This window comes from Eptesicus fuscus, chromosome 10 (genome assembly GCF_027574615.1).
Source record: "Eptesicus fuscus isolate TK198812 chromosome 10, DD_ASM_mEF_20220401, whole genome shotgun sequence".
Lineage (NCBI taxonomy): Eukaryota > Metazoa > Chordata > Mammalia > Chiroptera > Vespertilionidae > Eptesicus > Eptesicus fuscus.
Genome location: NC_072482.1, coordinates 87,357,932 through 87,382,730, shown reverse-complemented (window position 1 = coordinate 87,382,730; position 24,799 = coordinate 87,357,932). Strand labels below are relative to the sequence as shown.

At 42.9% G+C, this 24,799-nt stretch overlaps 1 protein-coding gene across 1 annotated transcript; it reads left to right on the top strand.

Annotated features, from left to right (window-relative positions):
* Positions 1 to 9,165: 9,165 nt before the first annotated feature.
* CALHM6 (calcium homeostasis modulator family member 6) lies at positions 9,166 to 11,216 on the top strand. The gene is made up of 2 exons (XM_008159444.3): positions 9,166 to 10,031; positions 10,663 to 11,216. Exons 1-2 carry the CDS (start codon positions 9,480 to 9,482, stop codon positions 11,083 to 11,085), a joined length of 975 nt encoding a protein of 324 aa, XP_008157666.3. The 5' UTR covers positions 9,166 to 9,479; the 3' UTR covers positions 11,086 to 11,216.
* The last annotated feature ends 13,583 nt before the right edge of the window (positions 11,217 to 24,799 follow it).

The following is a 24,799-nucleotide window of genomic DNA, read 5'->3' as shown; positions in this document are numbered from 1 at the left end:
AAAGAGCAAGGAAAACATTTTTTTTTTGTCGAAGTAGACTTTTTAAATAAGCTAAAAGGACATCTCCATGTATAGAAACTGCACCTATTTGTCACAGTTTAGAACCCTGCAGCCTGGCTTGCAGGGAGAGTAAGGTCTGCACCATCCGTGCAAAGTCAGAAGCCTGCTTTCTCTTTCTAGTCTCATCTTGCACCCGACTTTTGATTATTTCATTATAGAAGAGCTTCCTACACATAAAAGCAAATTACCAGTTTCTTCATATCCATCTCTTAATTTAGTGTTGTTCTCTGGACTTTGCCTTCAGTCATAAATGCTTGTGGTTTCTCAGGTAGTTGAGATGAATGAAGTCATTGTAAAACTATCATGCTTTCAATTGTCTGGCTAATACTTCATATAAAATAAGCCTCCTTTATCACCTTTTCTTAAAGAAGACAAACATTTGGCTGCAATAATTATTAGCAGCGGTGGAGATATAAAAGCAGCTAGAAAGTATTTCAAAATTAATGCGTCTTTCAGACAATCATTTGTCAATCACATTGCTTTTTTAAACCCAGCATTGTATGGAAGGGGGAAAAAAATGGATCTGCAGTTTTGTTTTGTTTTCTGTTTGGGCAGATTTTAAAAATTCTTTGTTTTTCACTTTTGACTGAATTACATCATTTTTTTGCTTGAGTGTTTGTATTTTTTGAGATCATGCCTGTTCTTTCTAGAACTAGAACTGTACCTAGTATATTACAGAATGGCAGACTTGAAAGCGACCCTGAAGATGATCTAGCCCACCCCTCTCACTTTACGGTTGAGGAAACACCTTGCTCGGCATTTCTTCACTTAGGGCAGGTGAGGGTATTGCCTAAATCGATAGTGCTTGCTCTGCTTGACTTTTGCACTTCCAGGTGTACCCACCCTAGGTTGGGGAATAAACAAATAGGGATGAAAATAAGTATGATGCCATCAACCTGGCTGTTAGATTGTTCTTTACCAAACTATTGTCAAGTAAGTTATAGATTTAAATGTTTGAACTATGTTAACTTATTTCATTGAACAACGGTAGATGCTATTTTGTTTACTACACATCTGATTCTTTCTTTGGTTCCCAATTAGGTGAACAAGCAAGTCAAGTGTCAACAGCCCACAGAGCCTATTATGGTGGTGAATTAGCGCCCCCTAACACATTTCACCGCTGTTTAAAAATATCTTTTATAAAATATAAATGTGAAACAAAAATGTTCTAAATATTGTGCTTGGTTCTTCACACGATCTCATTTTAATTCTCAAAAAAAATTGTAAGACACCTGTTGAAACAGTTTTGAAAGGAGATAAAGCTAATATGCAATGCGGTAAGGGCTATTTCAGGTGTGAGAAGAGAGTTGGGGCAGGGAGTGACTGACTTTGTGGAGGAATGCGATGATGAATAAGTCCCACTCTCTGGGAGCTCTCAGATGAGCTGGGTAAGCACAGCTCTGGAAAGGAATGTTGCACGTTAATAACAATTGCTGCATTTTTATTTGTTGAATGATGTGGGGGCAACGAAACAGAACCACTAACTCTGCCTGTAGGTTTTGAAGGTGGCTTCGGTGAAGAGATGACTAAGTATTGAAGGAGGAGAGTCGTTTTCTGGGGGAAGAACAGAGAAATGTCATTCAAGGCAGTGATAAGAGCACGTGAGAAGGCATAGAATTGGGGAAGACCATAAGATGTAAGTTCAGGTACCAGTAAGGGGGTCAGTGTTGTTGGAAACTGGGGTGCACGGGATGGAGTGGCATTAAGATGGATAGAACAAGACTAGGAAGAGCTTCTGTGCCAACTTAGGGAGTATGGAACTTGTCCTCTTGACAGCTGGGAGCACTGGGGGTTTTCAATTGGAAAATAATGCAATTGGATTTCTTTCTTTTCCTACCTTGTAAGTTGAGAAATGTAACCTGTAGTCAGAAAACTACTAAAACAAATATACTGTACAAAGCATAATTACAAAGCAAACACTTCCATAACCCTCACCCTGGTGTGAAACAAGTAGTATTGTGAACATGCTGCTTGTCCTCCCCACCTCAATCATCATCCCATTCAAGCCCACTGTCCTTGTGATTCTTCCTCATTGTTTTGTTTTCCTTTATAGTTTTACTAGAGGCCCGATGCACAAAAATTCATGCAAGAGTAGGCCTTCCTTTCCCCGGCTGCTGGCACTGGCTTCCCTCCGGCACCCGGGACCCAGGCTTGCTTCCCTGCGGTCACCAGCAGGCACCCGGGACCCAGGCTGGCTTCCCTCCAGCTGCCAGCATGTACCCAGGACCTGGGCTTCTCTTCGGCCCCAGCTTCATCCGGAAGGATGTCTGGAATGATGTCTGGTCAAATTAGCATATTACCCTTTTATTATTATAGATTACTTATGTATACATCCTCAGAAAATAAAGTTTAGTTTTGACTATTTCTGAACTTTTTACAGATAGAATCATACTGGAGATATTCTTTGTGTTTGATTTCTATTACTCAACATTGTTTTTAAGACTCGTCCTTGTTATTGCTTGTTGCTGTAGCAGCATTTATTTATTTTCATTGCTGTATATTATTTTCTTGTTTGAATATCTCACAGTTTGTCTTGGCTGCTGCTGTTGGATATTTGTTCTTTGATTAAAAAAATAGCTCTTGCCTAATGCAAACGATATTGCTCTGAGCTTTTATACCCTGTATCCTGTTCACACACACCTAACAGTTTGTAGAACATATTCAGATTCCTTTTTCAGGAAGTTAACTGTGATACTAAAAGTCTGGTCCACTTTCAATGAGGATGGAGAGAGAGGTCCCATCTGAGAGACAGTCCTGAGAGAGAATGGAGTTCACAAGAGTGGCACTAACAGGTGACCCTGAGTTTTCTAGTTTGAAAGACTGATATCCTCAACTGACTTTAAAAATCTGGAGGAGAAATAAGTTTTAGGGAGAAATGAGTTCTATTTTGGGTTTGAGGTGACTGCTGAACACACAAGTGGAAATATCGGCTAGATCAGTGGTCGGCAAACTCATTAGTCAACAGAGTCAAATATCAACAGTACAACGATTGAAATTTCTTTTGAGAGCCAAATTTTTAAAACTTAAACTTCTTCTAATGCCACTTCTTCAAAATAGACTCACACAGGCTGTGGTATTTTGTGGAAGAGCCACATTCAAGGGGCCAAAGAGCCGCATGTGGCTCGTGAGCCGCGGTTTGCCGACCACGGGGCTAGATAGTCAGAAATGCCTATCTAGAACTTAGGAAAGGGAGGCGCTAGAGATGAAGATTTGGAACTAGTAGCATACAGTTGATTGTCAAAGCCATGGGAAAGGAGATAACAATAATTGACAATACTTTTTGAGCATTTATTATGAGCCAGGCACTATACTAAAAATGTTACATGTATCACCTCATTTCATCTTCAACAACCTAATGAGGCAGGTACTATTTTCATTTAAACAGGAGAGAATTGAGGCACAGAAAGGTCAATTAGCTTGCCCGAGGTCACATATGTAGTCAGGGGTGATGCCAAAATGAGATTATTTAGGAAGTGTATGTGGAAAGGATTGAACTTGAGTAAGCATCAATATTAATAGCTTGGAAGAGGAGGATCCTGAGAAGGAGACTTAGATGAATAGTTATTGAGTTAGGAGGAGAGCCAGAGAGTGTCATTAATAGCCAAATTCAAATTAACCTAATAAGGTAAGTACTGCAGGTGCCTGGCACTACTGTAGAAGGCCAAATGCCAAAGCAGAGTCACACTCTGAGACTAGGTGTCAACAAAACCTATTCAGGCTTGGTTCATTGCTTCCAAGATTCCTCTTTAAGGAAACTAATAAAATATAGAAAAAGAATGATTTCCCTTTGGTTACTGTTTACAGCTAAAGTAAGAAAAAAAATCCCTTCCTGAGGTAGGGATTGTGGGCATGGGAAGATAGTGGAGAAATGCGGAAGTGGTGGGGAAGATGAGCGCCCCATACCAGACTCTGCTGAGTAAACAAGCTGAGCCAGGCAGGAAGGAGGACAGGAGGAATTGTGGGAGAGTCCCTGCTCTGCCAAGGCCTGCAGCTCTACCACCCCCTACTGTGACTCTGATGACAGTGGGTAGCAGTGGGTGTCCAGGTGGCCCTACAGCTGTACCTGAAATCGCCCCATGGCCCTATCTTCTCCCTGGTGTTGCCTTGTTTCTCTCTAGATAGACTTAACTACTGTTTGTCACAAGGTTGGCATTGGAAATGTCATGGGATTGCCATTTAACAAATGACACTCCTGTGCCAAAGAAAAGATCTGATCTTTCCTTCTTTCTATTTCCATTTCCATAGGAAGAACTTTTATAAATGTTCAAAAGTCTTGACATAATAATAGGTTTCAGATTTTATTTTATTTTATTTTTTTAGATTCCAGATTTTACAAAACATTACATAACTAAATGATATATCTACAAATTATAACCTGCAGAACACTATTCTTTTTTTTATCCTCACTCAAGGATATTTTTAAAATTAATTTTTAGAGAGAGGAAGGTAGAGAAAGAAGAGAGAGAAATATTTATGTGAGAAAGAAACATTGATTAGTTGCCTCCCCTACAAATCCTGACCTCGAATTGAACACACAAACCTTTTGGTGTATGGGATGATCCTCCAACCAACTAAGCCCCTGGCCCAGAAGAGTATTCTTTAAGCTTAAGAGCGTCACACTTTCTAAATTTACTTGTTAAGTTTGGCATTTAAAGTTGTATCTTGGCCTGGTCACCTGCACACCCACTGGGTAATTCAGTTGGTTAGAGCATTGTCCCAATACAATCAAGTTTGTGGGTTCTATCCCTGGTCAAGGCATATAAAAGAATCAACCAATGAGATTCCAAGATGGCTACAGAGTAACTGGAAGCTGCTCAACATCACTAATTAAAACCATAATGAGATACCATCTCACACCTGCCAGCATGGCTACCATTATTAAATCAACAAACAACAAGTGCTGGCGAGGATGTGGAGAAAAGGGAATCCTTGTGCACTGCTGGTGGGAATGCAGACTGGTGTAGTCACTGTGGAAACCAGTATGGAGTTTCATCAACAAATTAAAAATGGAATTGCCTTTGACCCAACAATCCCTCTTCTGTGAATGTATCCTAAGAATCCAGATACACCAATCAGAAAGAATATATGCACCCCTGTGTTCATGGCAGCATTATTTACAACAGCCCAAGTGCCCATCAGTAGATGAGTGGATAAAAAACAACTGTGGTACATTTGCACAATAAAACAACTACATGGCTATAAAAGAGAAGGAATACAAACCTTTGTGACAGCAGGGATGGACCTCGAGAGTATTATGCTAAGTGAAATAAGCCAGCCAGAGAAAGACAAATACCAAATGATCTCACTCATATGTGGAATCTAATGAACAAAATAAACTGATGAACAGAAAAGAGCCAGAGGTATGGATACATGGAACAGACTGACATCTGTCAGAGGGGAGGGGGTTGGGGGGGATGGATGAAAGAGACTAACCAAAAAACATATGTGCATAACCCATAGACACAAACAACAGTGTGGTGATGGCCAGAGGGAAGTATGGGTGGAGGCTGGGTGGAGGTGGGCAAAGGGGGGGGGGGGCAGGGAGATGGGGACATCTGTAATAATGTCAACAATAAAAATAAAGTTAAAAGAAAAGAAACTATCAATGAATGCACAAATAAGTGGAACAACAAATTGATGTTTCTCTCTCTCTCTCCCCCCCCCAAAAAAAAATAAATTTTTAAAAAAGAATGTTTCTTTTGCTTAAAATAAATAAAATTTCAGAGAGAAGGTAGAAGGAGAGAAAGATAGAAATGTCAATGATGAGAAAGAATCATAGATCAGCTGCCTCCTGCACTCTCCCCCTGGGGTTTGAGCCGGCAACCCAGGCATGTGCCCTGAACTGGAATGGAATCCTGACCTCCTAATTCATAGGTCTATGCTCAGCCGCTGAGCAATGCTGGCTGGAAGAATGTTTCTTTTAAAGTTGTGTCTTGCACATAAAAAATACTTACAAGATGTGAACCTTAATTTGTTTTTACTCTTGTAGATGAGTCTTGGGGACAGGACTGACACTTTGCTAGAATCTAGCAGTTGTATTCCAACCAGGTCATACCATTAGTCTGGGTTCTCTTGAAAGCTACAGAGAATAATGTTTGAAAACTAGCTCCTTTGAAGATGACAGCTGTAAACAATGTGAATGTTTACTTCCTTTCAGAGTTGATTTTGCTTTCTTTTCTGAGAAATGTTTTGTGGTTTCTAAAACCAGTGATAGCCCTAACCGGTTTGGCTCAGTGGATAGAGTGTCGGCCTGTAGACTCAGGGGTCCCAGGTTCAATTCTGGTCAAGGGCATGTACCTTGGTTGTGTGCACGTACCCAGTAGGGGGTGTGCAGGAGGCAGCTGATTGATGTTTCTCTCTCATCGATGTTTCTAACTCTCTATCCCACTCCCTTCCTCTCTGTAAAAAATCAATAAAATGTATTTTAAAAATAAATAAATAAAACCAGTGATAATGAGTGTTGAGAAACAAAGTAATGTAGTTAAAAGTAACGGTGTTCTAATGTGCTTAACATTGGTATTGAATTATGAATTTTCAAAAGTGTAAAGGTCTTTCAGATATTATTTACTCTCAGAGAAAATTCTTGAATCTTCTCTACATCATTAGTATTTTATTCTATTTCCACTAAGGGTTAAACATCAGAGCCATGTTTTCTCAGAACAGGGCTGGATATAAAGGGCTTGGGGATTTTCAGTGGACCCAAACTAGAACCACCCATCGCTCCAGAGGTGGTGGGGTGGAATGCAATATATGAGTCAACTGCAAGTGCTGGGAGAAAATGGGGGCGGGCAGGCAGGACCCAGACTCTCACGGCTATGGAAACCTGTCACAGGGACACAATGATCATCAGTATCTGTGGGATCCATGAAGAGGGAGCACAGTGGTGGCAACCCCAGGGCGTGGTGTTCGCAGACACAGCTGACAGGATAATAGGTCAGGATGCAGCTCAGGCTGTAATGAGTTTCAGGGCAGGACTGCGAACTACATATTCTGGTCTATAAAGACCTTAACCTTGACCTCAACCTGCAGCTCTGCCCTCATGATGGGCCACTTTCCTTCTCACCTCAAAACCCCAATCACTTTCCAACCACAACGTGCCACACTCCATGGCACTCCAGAGCCTTGGTCATTCAGATTTCTTTTTTCTCTTTAGATTTCTGCTTAAGTGCCCTCTACTTATGGAGGCTTTCTCAGGACATTCTCTACCACACACTTCTATCCTAATTATCTGCATAACCTTGAGAACTTTCCCCTTATTATCTATATCCTCTCCACTATAGTATACATGGGTATCTTATTCCTCTTGTATTCAATAATCCCAGTCACATGAGGAGCATGGAAAGGAACGGTTTTGTGTGTGTGTGTGTTTGTGTTTGTGTGTGTGTGTGTGTGTGTGTGTTTGCGGGGGAATGGAAGATTACAGAGATGATAGTCAGAAGCGATTTGCTTCAAATATGCAACTTTGAATGTAGAGTGTAGAGGGAGCCTGGCAGACCTGGTCTAATCTCAGAGAAGATGGCACCCACTGCTTGACAATGAGGACCCTGATCTGGGGACAACTTCTGAAGACTCAACAGAGAGCATAACTGTTCAATGGTAGTCTTGTACCAGGTACTGGTGGTGGGAGGTAACAAAGCGGCATCCAGTTCGACTAAGAAGAGAGTAATACATTTCTTGCTCCTTCTCTAACAATTCACTCGGTTCTGTAGGTGACAAATTCTTCCCAGATAGATAAAGCAAACCTAGCTGATGGGCGCCAACAGTGACCAGTTCATTGTGACCTGCCCACCTAGATTCCATATCCAAAACCCTTCTGACAGTGAAGTGGACAGCTAAGGGCACACCAATTCTCTTAAGGTAGTAGAGGATTGTTGCATCACTGGATATAATCCTTGGTCTCAAACTCAGCATTCATCCGAATTCTTAAATTACGTTCAACAGTTATTTGTTGTCTAATCCCAAAGTTGCAACGTAAGAGGTAATCGCTCACACTGAGTATTCATTTAATAGGCATACCCTATATGTAAAGGTGCTTGGCAAATGCTACTCAATGTACTTGGCTCAACAGTCTTGAAAAATGAGCACTATTACCCTGCTTTTACAAAAGAGGATGCTGAGTTTTAGAGGCGCTAACACACACACACACACACACACACACACACACACACACACACTGCACCTCACTTCAAAGTACACCTTGCCTCGCTCTGGAGCCACACAGAGTCAGGGTCAGTTTCACAGAAGTGGTTAGAGTCTGTGTCAGAGCCATGCTGCTTTGAAAAAACTAAAGGTAGCAGAAACAACATGCTAGTTGGATGTAGCTCTGCCTGCAGTTTGAAATGTTTTGGGTTTGAGTGATATTTTTAATAATATTTTTATTGATTTCAGAGAGAGGAAAGGAAGAGGGAGAGAGAGAGATAGAAATATCAACGATGAGCGAGATCATTGATCGGCTGCCTCCTGCATGCCCTACACTGGGGATGGAGCCTGCAACCAGGGCATGTGCCCTGACCGGGAATCGAATCCACACCTCCTCGTTCATAGGTTGACGCTCAATCACTGAACCACCACAGCTGGCGGCCGGGCAAAAGTGGTGTTTTTTTAACTCCTCCCCAGTCTCCACTGATCAACTTGGTGGTCACTGAGTAAGAATGTGACACTCCTCCAGGTACCCGCAGTGTAAGGATATACCTGGGGGGGGGGAAAAAAAGGCAAACATCAATATAATATATTTAGTCTAATGTCCTTTCTGTCGGGTGGGAGATCAGGCAGAGGAGAGAACAAGGTGAGTGATGTGGGGGTTCTGTCCAGAAGGGGGGACAGGAAGGACACAGACATCAGGAAGGTACTAGAACTTGAGCTGGGCTTTGTTGTGAATTAGCTTATGAAAGAGAAACCAGAAATCTGTGTTTCCTGTTCATGATCAGAGGGTTTTTTGGTAACTGTTCATCTTACTGGGAATTGGCTTAGGAGCTAGGTGGCTGCAATAGAGGAAACTCTGTTTTCCCCGCTTGCCCAAGTTACAAGTATTGTTTGCGTTGGGAAGCTGCATGGGGGCAGGAAGGGTCAGGAAAGCCCCTGGTTCGTTGTCAGCTGGGTGGAGACAGATGTTTTCATGGAACAGAGTCTACCTTCGATCAGAGTTCAAGCACTGGGGAGGAAGGTCACCAATGCAGCAGCCTCGAGAAGGAGGGAGGTGGAGGTCAGTGGTGTGTGCGGTTGGGTCTGTTTTTCAGTCAAGGCCGGTTTGGTTGAAATCAGAAAGCGAAAGCTCACAGGGCCAGAGAAGTCTTCCCTTTTTTGAAGTTGCTTCTTAGCAGAGTGGAAAGCCCCAGCCAGACCCCAGTGCACCGAAAGCATCCCAGGCGCAGGGCAGCCAAGAGGCAGAAGCATCCAGACCTGCCCGCCGCGCCTGGGGCATGGAGCCGATGAAGAAGCTTCAGACGGTCCTGGACCTGTACCTCAAGCACCGCGACGCGCTGGGCTACGGCCTGGTGACTCTGCTGACCGCGGGCGGGGAGCGCATCTTCTCCACCGCCGTGTTCCAGTGCCCCTGCAGCGCCACCTGGAACCTGGCCTACGGGCTGGTGTTCCTGCTGGTGCCCGCGCTGGTGCTCTTCCTCCTGGGCTACGTGCTGAGGGCCCGCACCTGGCGCCTGCTCACCGGCTGCTGCAAGCAGGGCGTCTGCACCGGCGGCGGCACCGGCTGCTGCAACGCGGGGCTGCGCGGGGCCCAGGTGTGCGCGCAGCTGACCGGGGCGGCGGCCGTCGCGCCCCTCACCTGGGTGGCGGTGGCGCTGCTCGGGGGCTCCTTCTACGAGTGCGCGGCCAGCGGGAGCAGAGTCCTGGCGCGGCGCCTGTGCTCGGGCCGTGACCCCCAGTGCGTCCCACAACTGCCGCTGGTTCCCTGCAACAAGGCGCAGGCGCCCGGCGTGCAGGACCTCCTGATGGACCTCAAGGCCCAGTCGCAGGTGAGCGGAGAGGGCGGGCGTCTGCGGGCGGCCCCGGGGAAAGGAGACCTCCGTGCCCCTGTCCCAGGCATAGGACACCTAAGACAAACTGGAATGGCTTCTTGCTTCTCGTGAGCTAAGAGGCAAAGATGATGATGAAAGGGATGGAAAAGACAAAAGGCACCTCTGTGCCAGGTACCGCGCCAGGTCCTTTCCCACCTGTTAGTCTCCGACAGATACACTGAGTCTAGGTCGGGTGGTCTGCTCAGCCAGGAGAAGGCAGAATTGTCACAACGCAATGAGTCTGCCTGGCCCTAAGGCACCATCCCACACTTTTTCTTGGAATGCAGAGCTCAGAGGTTTTTGGAAATGAATGCTTGCTTCCCTGGACTTGCCAGTATTCCACTCTAGGGGAGTGACAGATAGGCATTTCCCTGGACTCTTGACAGGACTTGGGAAATGACTGACTTGCAGAGCAAGCAGTTGTACCCAGGGGTTCCGGAGGTCACTGCCTCTCTGTTCTGTTATGAGATTAGGACCTCAAATTGTTGCCTGTTCATCATGACTGCTGAGTAGTTCAAACCTTTTCTGAGGATTTAATAACGACTTGTAAAAAATGTCACTAAATTAGTATTTTGATGTGTTTTCCTAGGTCCTGGGCTGGGTCCTGATAGCAGCTGTTACCGTCTGCGTTCTGATTATTGTATCTGTCACCCGATGTGTATCTCCAATTAGTTTTCTACAGCTGAGCTTTTGGAAAATCTACGTGGAACAGGAGCAGAAGATCCTCAAAAGTCAAGCCACAGAACATGCAACCGAATTGGCAAAAGAGAATGTTAAATGTTTCTTCGAAGATTCACCTCCAAAGGAAGTCAACACTCCGAGCAACGAAGCCTGGCAGCAGATCTCATCAGTATACACTTTCAATCCGAAGAACCAGTACTACAGCATGCTGCACAAACACGTTAAAGGAAAAGAGAAGAATCAAAGTATCAGGAGTACGGAAGGAAGTGCCGTGGTTCCTGGTTTTGGCTTTGTAGATGATCATGATATACACGCCACTAATGCGTTTTGACCCTGTGAGTGAATAAAAAGAAAAGGGTTCTTTTGAATTATTCATTTTTTTAAAGTAAACATTGTTATTGTTTATGGTGGCTTTTCACTTTGGTCTTCCAAATTATGGAAGTATGGAATTTTAGATCTGAAATAAAAATGTGTAATTTTACCTCTTTGTTATATTACTAGAGGCCCAGTGCACGAAATTCGTGCACGGAGGGGTGGGGTGGTGTCCTTCAGCCCGCCCTGCACCCTCTCCAATCTGGGACATCCCTCTCACAATCCAGGACTGCTGGCTCCCAACTGCTCTCCTGCCTGCCTTCCTGATTGCCCCTAACTGCTTCTGCCTGCCAGCCTGATCACCTCCTAACCACTCCCCTGCCTGCCTGATTGATACCTAACTGCTCCCCTGCCAGCCGATTGCCCCTAACTGCCCTCCCCTGCCAACCTGGTCACCCCCAACTGCCCTCCACTGCCAGTCTCATTGCCCCTAACTGCTTTTCCCTGCTGGTCTGGTCCCCCCACCCAACTGCCCTCCCCTGCAGGCCTGGGTCCCCCAAAACTGCCCTATCCTGCAGGCCTGGTCCCCCCAACTGTCCTTCCCTGCAGGCCTGATCGCCCCCAACTGCCCTCCCCTGCTGGCCTGATAGTCCACAACTGCTCTTCCTTGCAGGCCTGGTCCCTCCCAACTACCCTCCCCCGCTGGCCATCTTGTGGTGGCCATCTTGTATCCACATGGGGGCAGCCATCTTTGACCACATGGGGGCAGCCATCTTGTGTTGGAGTGACAATCAATTTGCATATTACTCTTTTATTAGATAGGATTAAAAAAAGGAAGTGAGGTTAAATGTGCCACTGAAAGTGACAAACTGGAACTAGAACAACAGTTTTATATCCTTAATCTAGGGTCCTTTATGGTGAATAATATTGCTGCTTTCAAATACAAGACTTCATTTAGTAGCAAAAAAAAAAAAAAAAATAGTGAAAAAAACAATTGAACTTTAGATCTTTCTTTTAGGCTACATGATATCGAGTTCAAGTTCACTTTCTTGTAGGCAGCACCTTGTTAGGAACTTTAAAATACTGGCATTTTATGTCTCTGAACAAAAATGCAAAAATTTGTCCTGCAAAGGAAAGTAAAATTGTTTAAATATGAAATTTGAAAAACTAAATTAGAGTAATTGCAGACAATAGTTGTTTTTAGTGTGTAGGATTAGAGGAAAACTTTAAAGCTGTTTATTATGGTAAATTTCAAATAGGCACAGAAGTAGAGAGGATAGTATTATGAACCTCCATATAGTCATTACACAGCTTCAACAAAACAGGGAAGTCAGATAAAATCCATACCATACAAATAAATATAGAAATACAAATTGTGGCCTAATATAGATGAGGGGAGGTGCGGGGAGGGGGAGATCTGTAAGAAACTGAAATCTGTAGAGTAGAAAAGCCTTTCAGTTTGCAGGAGCAGTATGTGCAAAGGCTGAGGGGACACAGATCTTAGCAGAGTTGGAAGCCTTAAAGGTAACTGGAAAAATGAGCAAGGGACAGATCATGCAGAAGATTTTAGGTTCGTTCTATGAGCATTTTAGAAATCTTGATCTGCTTTTCTTGTGGAAAATAGAATTGGCCAGGGGAAGAGGGAGAGACAAGGTGGAAGTGGAGAGACTGGTCAGGAGGCCACCGCAGTGGAAACAGGCAGGAGTGAACTTGAACTGGGTTGATAGTGGTGAAGAGAGAAAAAGTAGATAGATAGATTCAAGGTAGATTTTGAATATAGACATGACAGGATGTGTGGATGGAAAGGATACAAGGATTTATTGGAAGAAGATTATGTATAGATAAATTATGTTGCTTGATGATGTCAGGACTTTCCAGGGGACATTCGAGTGTCATTTTTGTCCATTCCACAAATTCATGGCTGTTTGTGCATTTTTTTTTTAAAAAAAAATGATATATGAAAACTTAAAACTGTAAAACAATTGAGCACTGACCGTTTTTAGCCGTTCTTCTTGGCAGACCCTTGTACCAGCTTCCACCTGCCCTTGGTCACAGAACCCATTAAAAAAAACTAGTCCGCAGGGCTGAATACCCTGTGGCTGAGAGTCATGTACAAGACAGATGGCAGCAGAAACTGCATGCTCAGTTTTTTTCTATTCCCTAATGAATACTGTTGAAAATCATATCACATCGACTTTCATTTTTGCTTCCTTTATTTCACTTCCTAAATTCTTTTGTATATTCTTTCCTTTTTTTTTTTTTTTCTGGTCCTACCATTTATACGTACACCTTCAATAGTCTTACATTGTCTCCATTTTGTTGATCTATGCTCCACATTCCCTTGCCCAGTCTTTAATAATTACTGTCAAAGTATACATGCTTAAGATAAACAATGATAATGGTGGGGGAAGCATGTGAAGTAAAGAGTAAAAGTACCTCATTCCTTTGCAATATATTCTTCCCAGAGGAAGCCTTATACTCTGTGTCTAGACAAATATTATTACACTATCAGTGTGGTTCTTAACCTTTGTTACCTAAAACATTGTTGTTCCATATACCTATGTAACAATTTGCCTCATAAAAATTACTTCATATAATTCTGATTACTATACTATGATCCCTTTTTGTTAAAGAACAAAAGTACATAGGCACACACATACCTATAAAGATAAGCACTGAATTGTCAAATTTGGTCAATTCTGGAGACTAATAAAGAGGAAGGGGATTTGTTTTCAAACCTCATGCACTTCTGACCTTTTGGTGTTTTGATAATGTATAATAAATATTAACTGTGTTTTTCCAAAAGACTAGAGACCCGATGCACGAAATTCGTGCAGGTGTGTGGGGGGGGTCCTTCAGCCCAGCCTGTGCCCTCTTGCAATCTGGGAACCCTCAGGGGATGTCCGACTGCTGGTTTAGACCCGATCAGGCCTAAACTGACAGTTAGACATCCCTCTCGCAACCCGGGACCCCTTGCTCCTAACTGCCCACCTGCTCACTCCTTACCACCTGCCTGCTGCTCGCTCTTTACTGCTTGGCTCGCTGCTCCTTAGTGCTGCCATGGAGGCGGGAGAGGCTCCCGCTACCACCGCAGTGCTCACCAGCTGTGAGCCTGGCTTCTGGCTGAGTGGTGCTGCGTTTAACATCTGCCCCCTGGTGGTCAGTGCTCATCATAGCGACCAGTCATTCTGGTCGTTCTGGTAGTTCTGCCGGAAAGGTCGCTGGGCTTTTACATATATAGATATATATAGATTAAGAAGAACCCTTACACTGTTAACAAAGCAGTTTTGCATCTTTCACCTCATTTCATTTTCATGTGTTTGTGGGGTACCCATGAAACACATCACTCACACTTACAAATGAGGAATTGAAGACGAGAGGTTACCTTACTTGACCAAGGTCACACGGTCAGCGAAAGCAGAACTGAAGCTAGGGGCTGATCCTCTCTGGATCATGTGGCACAACGTGGCTATGTGGCTGTTTTTATTTCAGAGTTTTCTTTTTTAGCCCATGTGTCCTTATAAGCAGAGAAGATAAAGATGCCCTTAGCGACCCCAATATTTCTCATCTCATTCAGAAACTTGGCGACTGTTGATGGCTAAAACAATTTTGAATAAACGTAGTGAAATCAAGACAGTTATGTCATGATGGGAACATGGTCACCACTGTTTGGTAGGACACACCACTCGTCTGAGTCTGGCCTCAAACAGGCCACGTCATGGGTTCAAGAAGCATCTCTACACTTGGTGTATATTTATTTGCTGGCTCACCAACTGATTCTTCATAAACACCCTGGCTTTATGCTACCTTAAAGTCTTAACTTTGGAAGAGGTCCAGACACAGCACCTGCTATGAATATTGGTTGAAAAACAACCATATTGTTGTAAGGGATGATTCTACAATGCATTGAGTACTGGCAAGATGACATAATTTACAGAGCATAAGATTAGTCATGGTGGAAAAATACATCCAGAAACAGAGAAACATCAATCAGAATGTCAAACCTCAGGGAAGAAATTGTGACGTAACCAGACACCCAAGAATGCACAAGAACGCCTTTCTAGCCATGCTAGCAATCATCAGATGTACGGTAATTTTACCTGGGACAAGAGGGTAAGTATTTTGGACTTATGCTCCTGACCCTTCATGGGTAAGACCCCTTATGTGGGTTGATCCCCTGACTAATGTAGTTACCAATAATACCAAACACCTTGGTCATCCAGGAGGTCCATGGGTGGGGCAAGAAAGTATAAATACACAGGGGTCTCCACCCAGCTTCCCTTTTGTATGACACAAAATCAAAACAATGCCCCTTTGTGTGTACAATTAAAGAGAAGTTTCTGGCTTGTGTGGACACCAAAGAAAGGGTGTCACTACTATCACTACTTGCCCCCGGTAGAGGTGCAGAAAATGTAACTAAGACCTTGTCTATACAAAAAGAAATAGACAGCCAGTTTGAAAGGGAATTGCCATGGACTAGAACAAAGAATATCCTTACATAATATTATTCTACACTGTCATTAAAATTTTTCCCAGATTTGGATCATCCCCATTACTTATAATAGTTCCTCACACCCTTGGGGATTAAAAAAAAAAATCATCTGTTTGGTGCTTGGAGACAAACGTAACACATCTCTAGATATTTTAGAATTACAACAGCATATTATACAATTATCCCAAACAAACTTACAAACTAATTCTTTGAATGTCTGGCAGTAATTTAAAAAAGGACATTAAAGGGTTTAATCCCTTCCACTGTGTAGAGGGCCCCCTGGGAAGGCACCTGAGCATTCTAAATTGGCTCCTCTTGCCCTTTTGGCCAAGCGGGACCCGCTTCTCACAATCCAATTGTCCACAGCTGTTGCCTGAGCTTCTGTTCATGCCAAGGTTGAAACCTCGTGATGGCTGGTACCATGGATCTGTCTCTTGCCCAGTGGGGTGAGCTGGGCCTCCTTGGAGAAGAAACCTGGGTTCCACAAGATATGTGATCAGTGCTGGGACCCTGCCAGCAGACGAGGGGATCCCAAGGCAGGTGCTGGGCGTGGAGGCCATGGGGGCATAGGCGACCAAGGAGGCAGAACTAAACCTCACATCACCCTGCTTGGCCCCGGAGGATGGCTGGTTAGCCAGAGACGGGTAAGATTCCTCAGGGAAGGAACAACCTAAGACAGGCACAGTCGCATAGGGGCCATCAGGAGAGAACTTGGGGGTCAACAGAGGTGGGGCACAGACCTTCACCGCCCCCCCCAAGTTTGCAGGGGCCTGAACCCTCACCCCTGCTGAGGGAGATCTCCTGCCCCCGTGGCTGCTCAGCTTCGCATGCCCAGCTCAAATCAGGACCCAGGTAACAGAGACTTGGCTGACAGCAGATGCCCTCTCACTGCAACAAGACTTGATGGAGATGTCTTGCACCCATGATCCGGGGAACTGGGGTCTATGATATCTAAATCCAGCCTAGCACCAGGAATGCTCAGGACCTACTCAAGAAGGCAAATAATCCTCTCCACTAATATTTACAGGGTAAAACAAGATGGTTGTTAGAGTATTAAATTTGACAGTAAAATAGTAGTCAAGTTTTCAGACTAATTTAAATTGGCCAATCGAAATAAGCGAATATTCTAGAAAAATCAATTGTACTGGACAAAAAAGCTGTTCCTAAAGTGTTAACTAACATTTTTTTAAAAATATATTTTATTGATCCTTTACAGAGAGGAAGGGAGATGGGATAGAGAGCTAGAAACATCGATGAGAGAGAAAATCGACCAGCTGCCTCCTTCACACCCCCTACCAGGGATGTGCCTGCAGCCAAGGTTCATGCCCTTGACCGGAATCAAACCTGGGACCTTAAAGGCCGCAGACCGACGCTCTATCCTCTGAGAAAAACCAATTGTACTGGACAAAAAAGCTGTTCCTAAAGTGTTAACTAAAATTTTTATTGGTAGTTCATCTCATGGTAAAATTGCATAACATATAATGAACCTAAAGCAGTCACATTTTAGTGCAAAAAAGTAAAATTTAAAAGCTATCAAGACTACATTATAAAATTTTCAAAAGCCTCCTAATATTTAAATCAAAAAAGGGGGGAATAGTAGAAGAATATCATGTAAGGAAAAATATCCTGTAAATAAATTACATCTAGGAAACTTTTACTTTAGAAAATTAACTTTCATTTGTAATGCTAACAGCAAGACACCCAGGTAAAACATACATGGTGTCAAAACAAGCCAAAGGAAAATCGTTTGGGCAAAAAAATGAAAAAGGATCGCAAGTCAAATTTATAGAAAATATTCCTTTATTAACTTTTGGTCGAGAATATGTTTGTATATTTTCAGAAAACAACTCTGAGACCATGTGGATTCCTGCAACAGAGAGGAATTGACAGGAGTGCTCCAGCCATGAAGACAGAAGAGAAACAGTCCAGAGATGGAAGACGCTGACCATGCCTTGCCATACTAGCAGACAGCAGATGTTTGTCACTGCAGATTGCCCAGGACCAAACCAGAGAGGGTCGGACCTGCATTACCACCATTTGTCCACCATCCAGAACTGAAATATCATTGCTGTTATGTACATATAAACAACTGTTGGACATAGAAATCGGGACTCAAAAGAACTGTTGGCCCAGAAAGAAACTCACTATAGACTGATTCATTTGCCTCTCAACATAACCATAATTGCTTGTCTCATTTTCGGTTCCTATAAGTGTATTCCTAGTATCACATGAGCTCACTCATCTAGGGGAAATGATGAACAACATAGACTGAAGAACAAGAACAGCATTGATCAGACTGTCAGACCTCAGAGGGAAGGTAGGGGAGGGTGGGGACAAGGGAGATAGATCAACCAAAGGACTTGTGTGCTTGCATATGAGCCTAACCAGTGATCACGAACAACAGGGGGATGGGGGCATGCGTGTGGGGGAGTTTGGGATGGGAATGGGGGGGGGGGTTGATGACAAATATGTGATACCTTAATCAATAAAGTAATTTAAAAAAAAGATTAGTCATGGTCTCTTTGCTCCATTCAAAGGCAAGGAGAGAAAGATCAGTGGTCTAGGAACTGATTAAAGAAGCAAGTCATGAGGGAAGCATAAGAACATATAATTAGCCATGTACAGAAATGTCTGGTTGAAAATATCTTGGAACCCCTAAGTTTCTCATCTTGCATCTCATCTATCAGGTGGCCTATTGTAAATAATTCTTCCAAAGACAACAGATGGAGAGATGCCCTCTGACTCAACCCCAGCAGCAGCAACCACTGTCTATTTTGTCAGCAACAAACTCCCACTGAGGTCCACCATGTGTCAAACATCCAGCCGACCCTGAGTGCTGAGCCTTTAGTTGATTACTTTGACTCTTACTCTTTATTACCTACTTATGAAAGATCAGTTGTGAATAGCAATATAACAACAGTGGAATTAATTACATTACATTCTTATCCAAGGAAAGAGACCTGTATCAAAAAAGGGATATGGTCTGTTAAGAACCTTTGCTATAAGGAACAGAACGTAAGAAACTTCCACATTAAATAAAAATTGTACAAGATTAGGCAATTTATTGTCATTTTTAAAAAGGTGAGATATCAAACATAGAGAAGAGCAACGGAAACATTTATGTATACTTTAAAGAATAATGAGTCCAGCTGGTGTGGCTCAGTGGTTGAGCCATTGACCTATGAACCAGGAAATCAAGGTTCGATTCCCAGTCAGGGCATGTGCCTAGGTTGCAGGCTTGATCCCCAATGTAGGGTGTGCAGGAGGCTGCTAATCAATGATTCTCTTTCATCATTGCTGTTTTCATCTCTCTCTCTCCCTCTCCCTTCTTCTCTGAAATCAATAATATAATATATATATACTAGGGGCCCAGTGCACGAAATTCGTGCACTGGGGGTCGAGGGTTCCTCAGCCAAACCTGCCCCCTAGCACATACTGGGAGCTCTCAGGGGATGTCCTACTGACGGCTTAGGCCTGCGCCCCAGAGGGAGTGGGCTTAAGCCGAAGTCTGGCCTCCCTTTGTGGGAGGCAACTGGGCTGATCAGGGGAAAGCACCAGCCCCATCACCCCGCTGCTGCAGCCACTGCCAGTCACCACAGCCACCAAGGTGTTTTCATCAACACGACTCCAGTCCCTTCACCATGGAAAAATGACAACTTTCTTTAGGCATTTTCAAGATGTGTCTTTCATAGGATATGCATTTCTTTCTTTATTTTTTATCCTCACCTGAGGATATGTTTCCATTGACTTTTAGAGAATGTGGAAGAGAAAGGGAAAGACAGAGAGAAACATCAAAGTGAGAGGAACACTTTGATTGGTTGCCTCCTGCATGAGCCCTGATCTGGGCCCTGGCCAGGGAGGAGCCTGCAACCTAGGTACATGCCCTTGATCAGAATCAAACCCAGACCCTGCTGTCTGCAGGCCGAGGCATTATCCATTGAGTCAAACCGGCTAGGGCAGGATATAACATTTCTTAGCCCTCCAGCAGCGGACCTTCAATTTTTTCTCCAGAAGTGTGGTGGAAAAACCCTAGATCACCTTTTTGGATTCTTATTACCCAAGTTACTAAGAATATTACCAGTGGCATACAGGAAGCTTAGCCAATGTGCAGTCAGAAAAGGGGTTTCCTCTATAGTTCACACCAATTGAGGACTGAGCCCTGCCCAGGCCTAAAGCCTCTGCCTGAAGCTTTAGGCCTGAGCAGGCCACTCCAGCTCCCTCTGATCACTGGCTCAGCCCCTGCCCAGGCCTGCCCAGACCGAAAGCCTCTTGGGCAGGAGCGGACCCCCAGCTCCCTGCGATCAATCGCAGGGGGTCCGCTCCTGCACAAGCCAAAAGCAGACCCTCAGCTCCCTGCCCAGGCGATCAATCCCAGGGGGTCCGCTCTTGCACCAGGCCGAAAGCCTCCGGCAGAGGCTTTCGGCCTGGTGCCAGAGCGGACACCCAGCTCCCTGCTATAGATCGCAGGGGTCCACTCCTGCACCAGGCCAGAGCAGACACCCAGCTCCCTGCAATCAATCAGAGGGGGGTCCGCTCCTGCACCAGGCCGAAGCAATCCCCACCTCCCTGCGATCGATTGCAGGTGGCTGCTCCGGCACCAGGCCAAAAGCCTCCGATGGAGGCTTTCAGCCTGCGGCTGGAGCAGACACCCAGCTCCCTGCGATCAATCCCAAAATAGCAACTTGAATAAACTCAGGTCTGAGACATGGTCAAACTATGGGCAACTTATTTCAATGGCTAAGCACATTGATAGGTACATAGGGGATTTGTTAAACCATAATTTATTTCATGGAGACCAGACAATCATGTGTGTAGACATCTTTAAAGATAAGTAAAAGCACGTGGAGAGAGGGCAGTGCATAAAATAGAAAACATATGTTTTTCCTCTTACAAATCAAAACATTCCTATCCCCTTTCCTAGCTCCCAGCTCTTCTCAAGTTTTCTTGATGAGACAACTGTTCCTATTCAATTCATATGCAATCAAAAAGACTAACTTTAACGAGTTCACATTCTTTAACTTTAAAACTTCTTGCCACTGTTCATACCAACAGAATTTCACAATCTTTCCAGCTTCATAAGCACATTTATCCCAGCTAGCAGCTGCCTAACTCCCCCTGCAGATATACAGTGAATCCCTCTCTGTAGCTGTAACAAGTAGCTATTTTTTTTAGATCTAAACTTTATTCCAGTTCCTCTATATTCCCACTCCAATTTGAGATTCAACAATTTAAACTTATTAAAAATAATTCGACCTATTTTAGATAGTGTGTGAAGGTTTTAAAACATGTCTACGATTCTTTGAAATGCATTCCTTCAAAAGACAGACATTAATTCCCTCCCCTGATTGTGTGCTGGCCTCAGTTATTCATTTCTAATGAATAGATTAGATTAAAAAGTAGAAGGGATAATATGTGTGTTCAGAGCCTAGATCATAAGAGGTGTTGCAGCCTTCTCTCTCTCTCTCTCTCTCTCTCTCTCTCTCTCTCTCTCTCTCTCTCTCTCATTCAACTGCCAGGAGCAGCCACTGGAGAGGCCCCTGTGGTGAGAAACTGACGGGTCCTGCCAACAACTGTGTGAGGGGCTGGGCTTGGAAGTACATCTTCCAGCTCTCCTCAAGTCTTCAGATGGCTGCAGACTCTACTGACATCTTGATTGCAGCCTTGAGAGAAACCCTGAACCAGAAACACCCAGCTTAGCTGTTCCTAAGGTTCTGACCTACAGAAAATGTGAGATAATAAACTGTTGTGATAAGCCACTATATTAAGGGGTGGTTTGTTACTTAGCAAAAGGTAGCTAACACATAGCCTTTGAAATTTGCTAATTCATAACCATAAGGTCCATTCTCCCCTCTGATGCTGAGTGACATTACATCTTATTTTCTCTACCTGCGTGTCACAGGCTCCTCTTCCCCTACCAGCCATGGGACAATTTTTGGAGAGAGTTTTACATTGTACTCATGGGCAAAAATAACTATAATGTTGATGGATGAAGGAACCAAGATTTGTATATACCCAACCACTTGCGGGTGAGTATCCTTCTCTTCCTTCCTGCATTACAGTTCATGGCAATATCAAAATCCCATTTTACATTTTGAGTCAGCTTTTCTTTTTCTCACTGTAATAGTTAAGCAACAAGACAACATCAGAAGGCTTGGGAGAGACTTTTTTAAGAAGATAAATTGAGCCAAACCGGCTCCGTGGTTGAGTGACAACCGATGATCCAGAAGGTCATGGTTCAATTTCTGGTCAGGGCACATGCCCGAGTTGCAGGCTCAGTCCCCATTGTGGGGCATGCACATCATTGATGTTTTTATCTCTCTCTCCTTCCCTTCCTCTCTGAAATCAGTAAAAATATATTTAAAAAAAGAAAATAAATTGATAGAAAACGTAAAGTGTTTGAAGATATTGAGAGGAGATTTATTTATACAAGTGGAAGAAAAGTGTGGGAATTAGTGATAAGAATAGAGAAAGCTATGAAAATGTAAAAAACTATTCTATTTTTAACTCTAGAGAAAATCAAAAGTCGTGAAGGAAAGGAAATCTACTCTTCGGATGGGACGTGTAGTCAGCAGTGTTTATACAGTCACTGTAGTGTAACCACTGACTATTGATCTAACCTCAATTACACTCTAGTAGGAAAAATGAGGATCAGAAAGTTTGCTTATGTATGTGGTTAAAACAGAGGTTGTGTGTGAGAAAGTTTCACATTTCTTATGGGAATATTAAAAAAATCATGCCTCAAGTGAAAAATCAAGAAAGAGCTATATAAGCATATTATATATGGTAAGGCCAGAAATGCCAAAAATAAAATAAAATAAAATAATGGTTAGAAGACTAGAAGAGAGCTAGGCAGGCGATTTACACTCTTATTTGACTCTATTTGCATGAATACATTCTTAAAAGTAAAGTAAAAAGAAAAGAGAAACAAGATAATTACTAAAATGACCACTAAAATCTATGGAGAGAATCTGTAAATGTTACCAATGTTACTAATTGGTGCTTTACATCTTTTGAAATGACAAATTCTCTTCCAGGAGTCCCCCAAATGTGGAATATCTATATGACATTAACTTCCACTTAAGATCTTCCAGTGTTTCTGAATTTATTCAAAACAATCCTCTGACTGGAGATATAATAATCTGCTCTTTGAGAAGACTTTTGTTGTGTTCTGAGATGGAGCAAAATCTCTAGTGACAACTTCAATCAGTTTTGGTGACTTTTGTTTTCGCTATTGATTTAAAATATGAAAAACAATATTCTAGTTATTGAATAGACTTTCCTCATTTTAGCTTTTCCTTCTTTTTATAATATCACTCAAAAAATTTAAAAGAGGAGCCAGCTTGACTTAATGAATATTTATCAAGCATTCATTACATGGTCATAGTCTAGTGTGTGGTGGTGGGTTGCAGACCTGTGATCAAATGGTTCTAATGCAATGGAATTTGTATAAAGATTAATGTGTATACATGTCAGAGAAATAGTCTTGTGGTAATTTGCCTAAGACAGTGATGGGCAACCTTTTGAGCTTGGTGTGTCAAACTTCGCCAAAAAACTGAGCATAATTCGGGTAGTGTGTCACTTTGAGGAAATAACTAACTCCAAGACTCTAGTCGCAAATGTTTCATCCTCAGGAGCAGCAAATGTTTCATCCTCGGCATGTGGCCGCATGTCATCAGAAATGGCTACGCGTGTCAGTGCTGACACGTGTGTCATAGGTTCGTCATCACTGGCCTAGGAGCTGCCTGAGATATTTATGGAATGAGGCAAGATAGAAATTGGCTAAGGAGTGAGAGAGAGGTGGGAAGAGAAGGTTTTAGAGAACCCAAGCCCAGAAGAGGTTTTTGGAAAATGAATTGTTTACTAGGCATACAAGCAGGGGAAGAGCATTACAGGAAGAAGGAACAGCATGTGAGAAGGAATAGGGCACAAGCAGCATCGTGTATGGAGGAATCAAACTATATCAACATTGCCCTGAATGCAAGGACTGGAGAGGAAGGCAGAGAGGGCTAGTCACAGAGCGCTTTGTTTGTCATCAAAAGGCACTTACACTTTGTTCTGTAGACAATAAAGAGATAGTAAAGAAATTGGTGATGCCATCAGATATCAATAGATTATCCTGGTGAAGGAAATGTTTCGCTTGATATTATGAAAATGATATAAACATAGAGAAAAATAAAATAGTATGATGAAGCACTATAGACATAGATTTAACAATTCTTAACATAAAAAAAAGTGTTTATTGTGGGAAGTTTCAAGAATAAACAAAAGTAGCCTGGCTGGCATGGCTCAGTGGATGAATATCAACCTATGAACCAAGAGGTCATGGTTCGATTTCTGGTCAGGGCATATACCCAGTTTGCGGGCTCGATCCCAAGTGGGAGGCGTGCAGGAGGCAGTCGATTGATGATTCTCTCTCATCATTGGTGTTTCTATCTCTCTCTCCCTCGCCCTTCCTCTCTGAAATCAATAAAAATATGTATTTTTAAAAGAATAAAAAAAGTAGAGAAAATAATATAATCAAGTCTCATGAACTCATAAGTCAGTTTCAACAATTATCAACTCATCAATCTTATCTATGCTCCAATATACTTTCATCATTCCCAGATTATTTTGAGGCACATCTAAGTATAATTTCACCTGTAAGTATGTAAGTATATATCTCAAAAGAAAAGCATGCTTTAAAAAAACAGAATGTACAACACCAAGAGTGAACCATAATGTGAACTATGGACTCTGGGTGATTATGCTATGTCAATGTAGGTTTCTCAATTGTAACAAATGTACCACTCTGGTGGGGATGTTAATAATGGGTGAGGCTGTGGATGGATGGTTGGATGCAGGGGTATATAAGAAAGTTCTATACCTTCCAATAAATTCATAATTAAAGTAACAAAAAAACTAACAAAAAAACACAGTGAATCATCACACCTAAGAAATAACAATTTTTAACATAAAATATACAGTTATCACTTAAGTCCCCACATACCTCATAAAGGTCACATACTATAAAATTAATGTCTCTTAAATGTCTTTGAAAACCAATTCTTTTTTTTTTTTTTAGTCATTGGATTCATAATTTTTCAAAAATTTAAATTGTGGTAAAGTACACAATATATACAATGTACCACTTAACCACTTATCAGTATAAATCAGAAGTATTAAGAACTTCACATTTTTGTACAACCATCACCACCATTCATCTCCAGAGCTCTCTTTATCTTGCAAAATTGCAACTCTGTAC

What these genes read in the sequence shown, in the direction of transcription:
- CALHM6 (XM_008159444.3), top strand. Translation starts at nt 9,480, where the DNA reads ATGGAGCCGATGAAGAAGCTTCAGACGGTCCTGGACCTGTACCTCAAG. An exon ending in ACCTCAAGGCCCAGTCGCAG is followed by an intron (nt 10,032 to 10,662) that starts GTGAGCGGAGAG and finishes GTGTTTTCCTAG; the next exon opens with GTCCTGGGCTGGGTCCTGAT.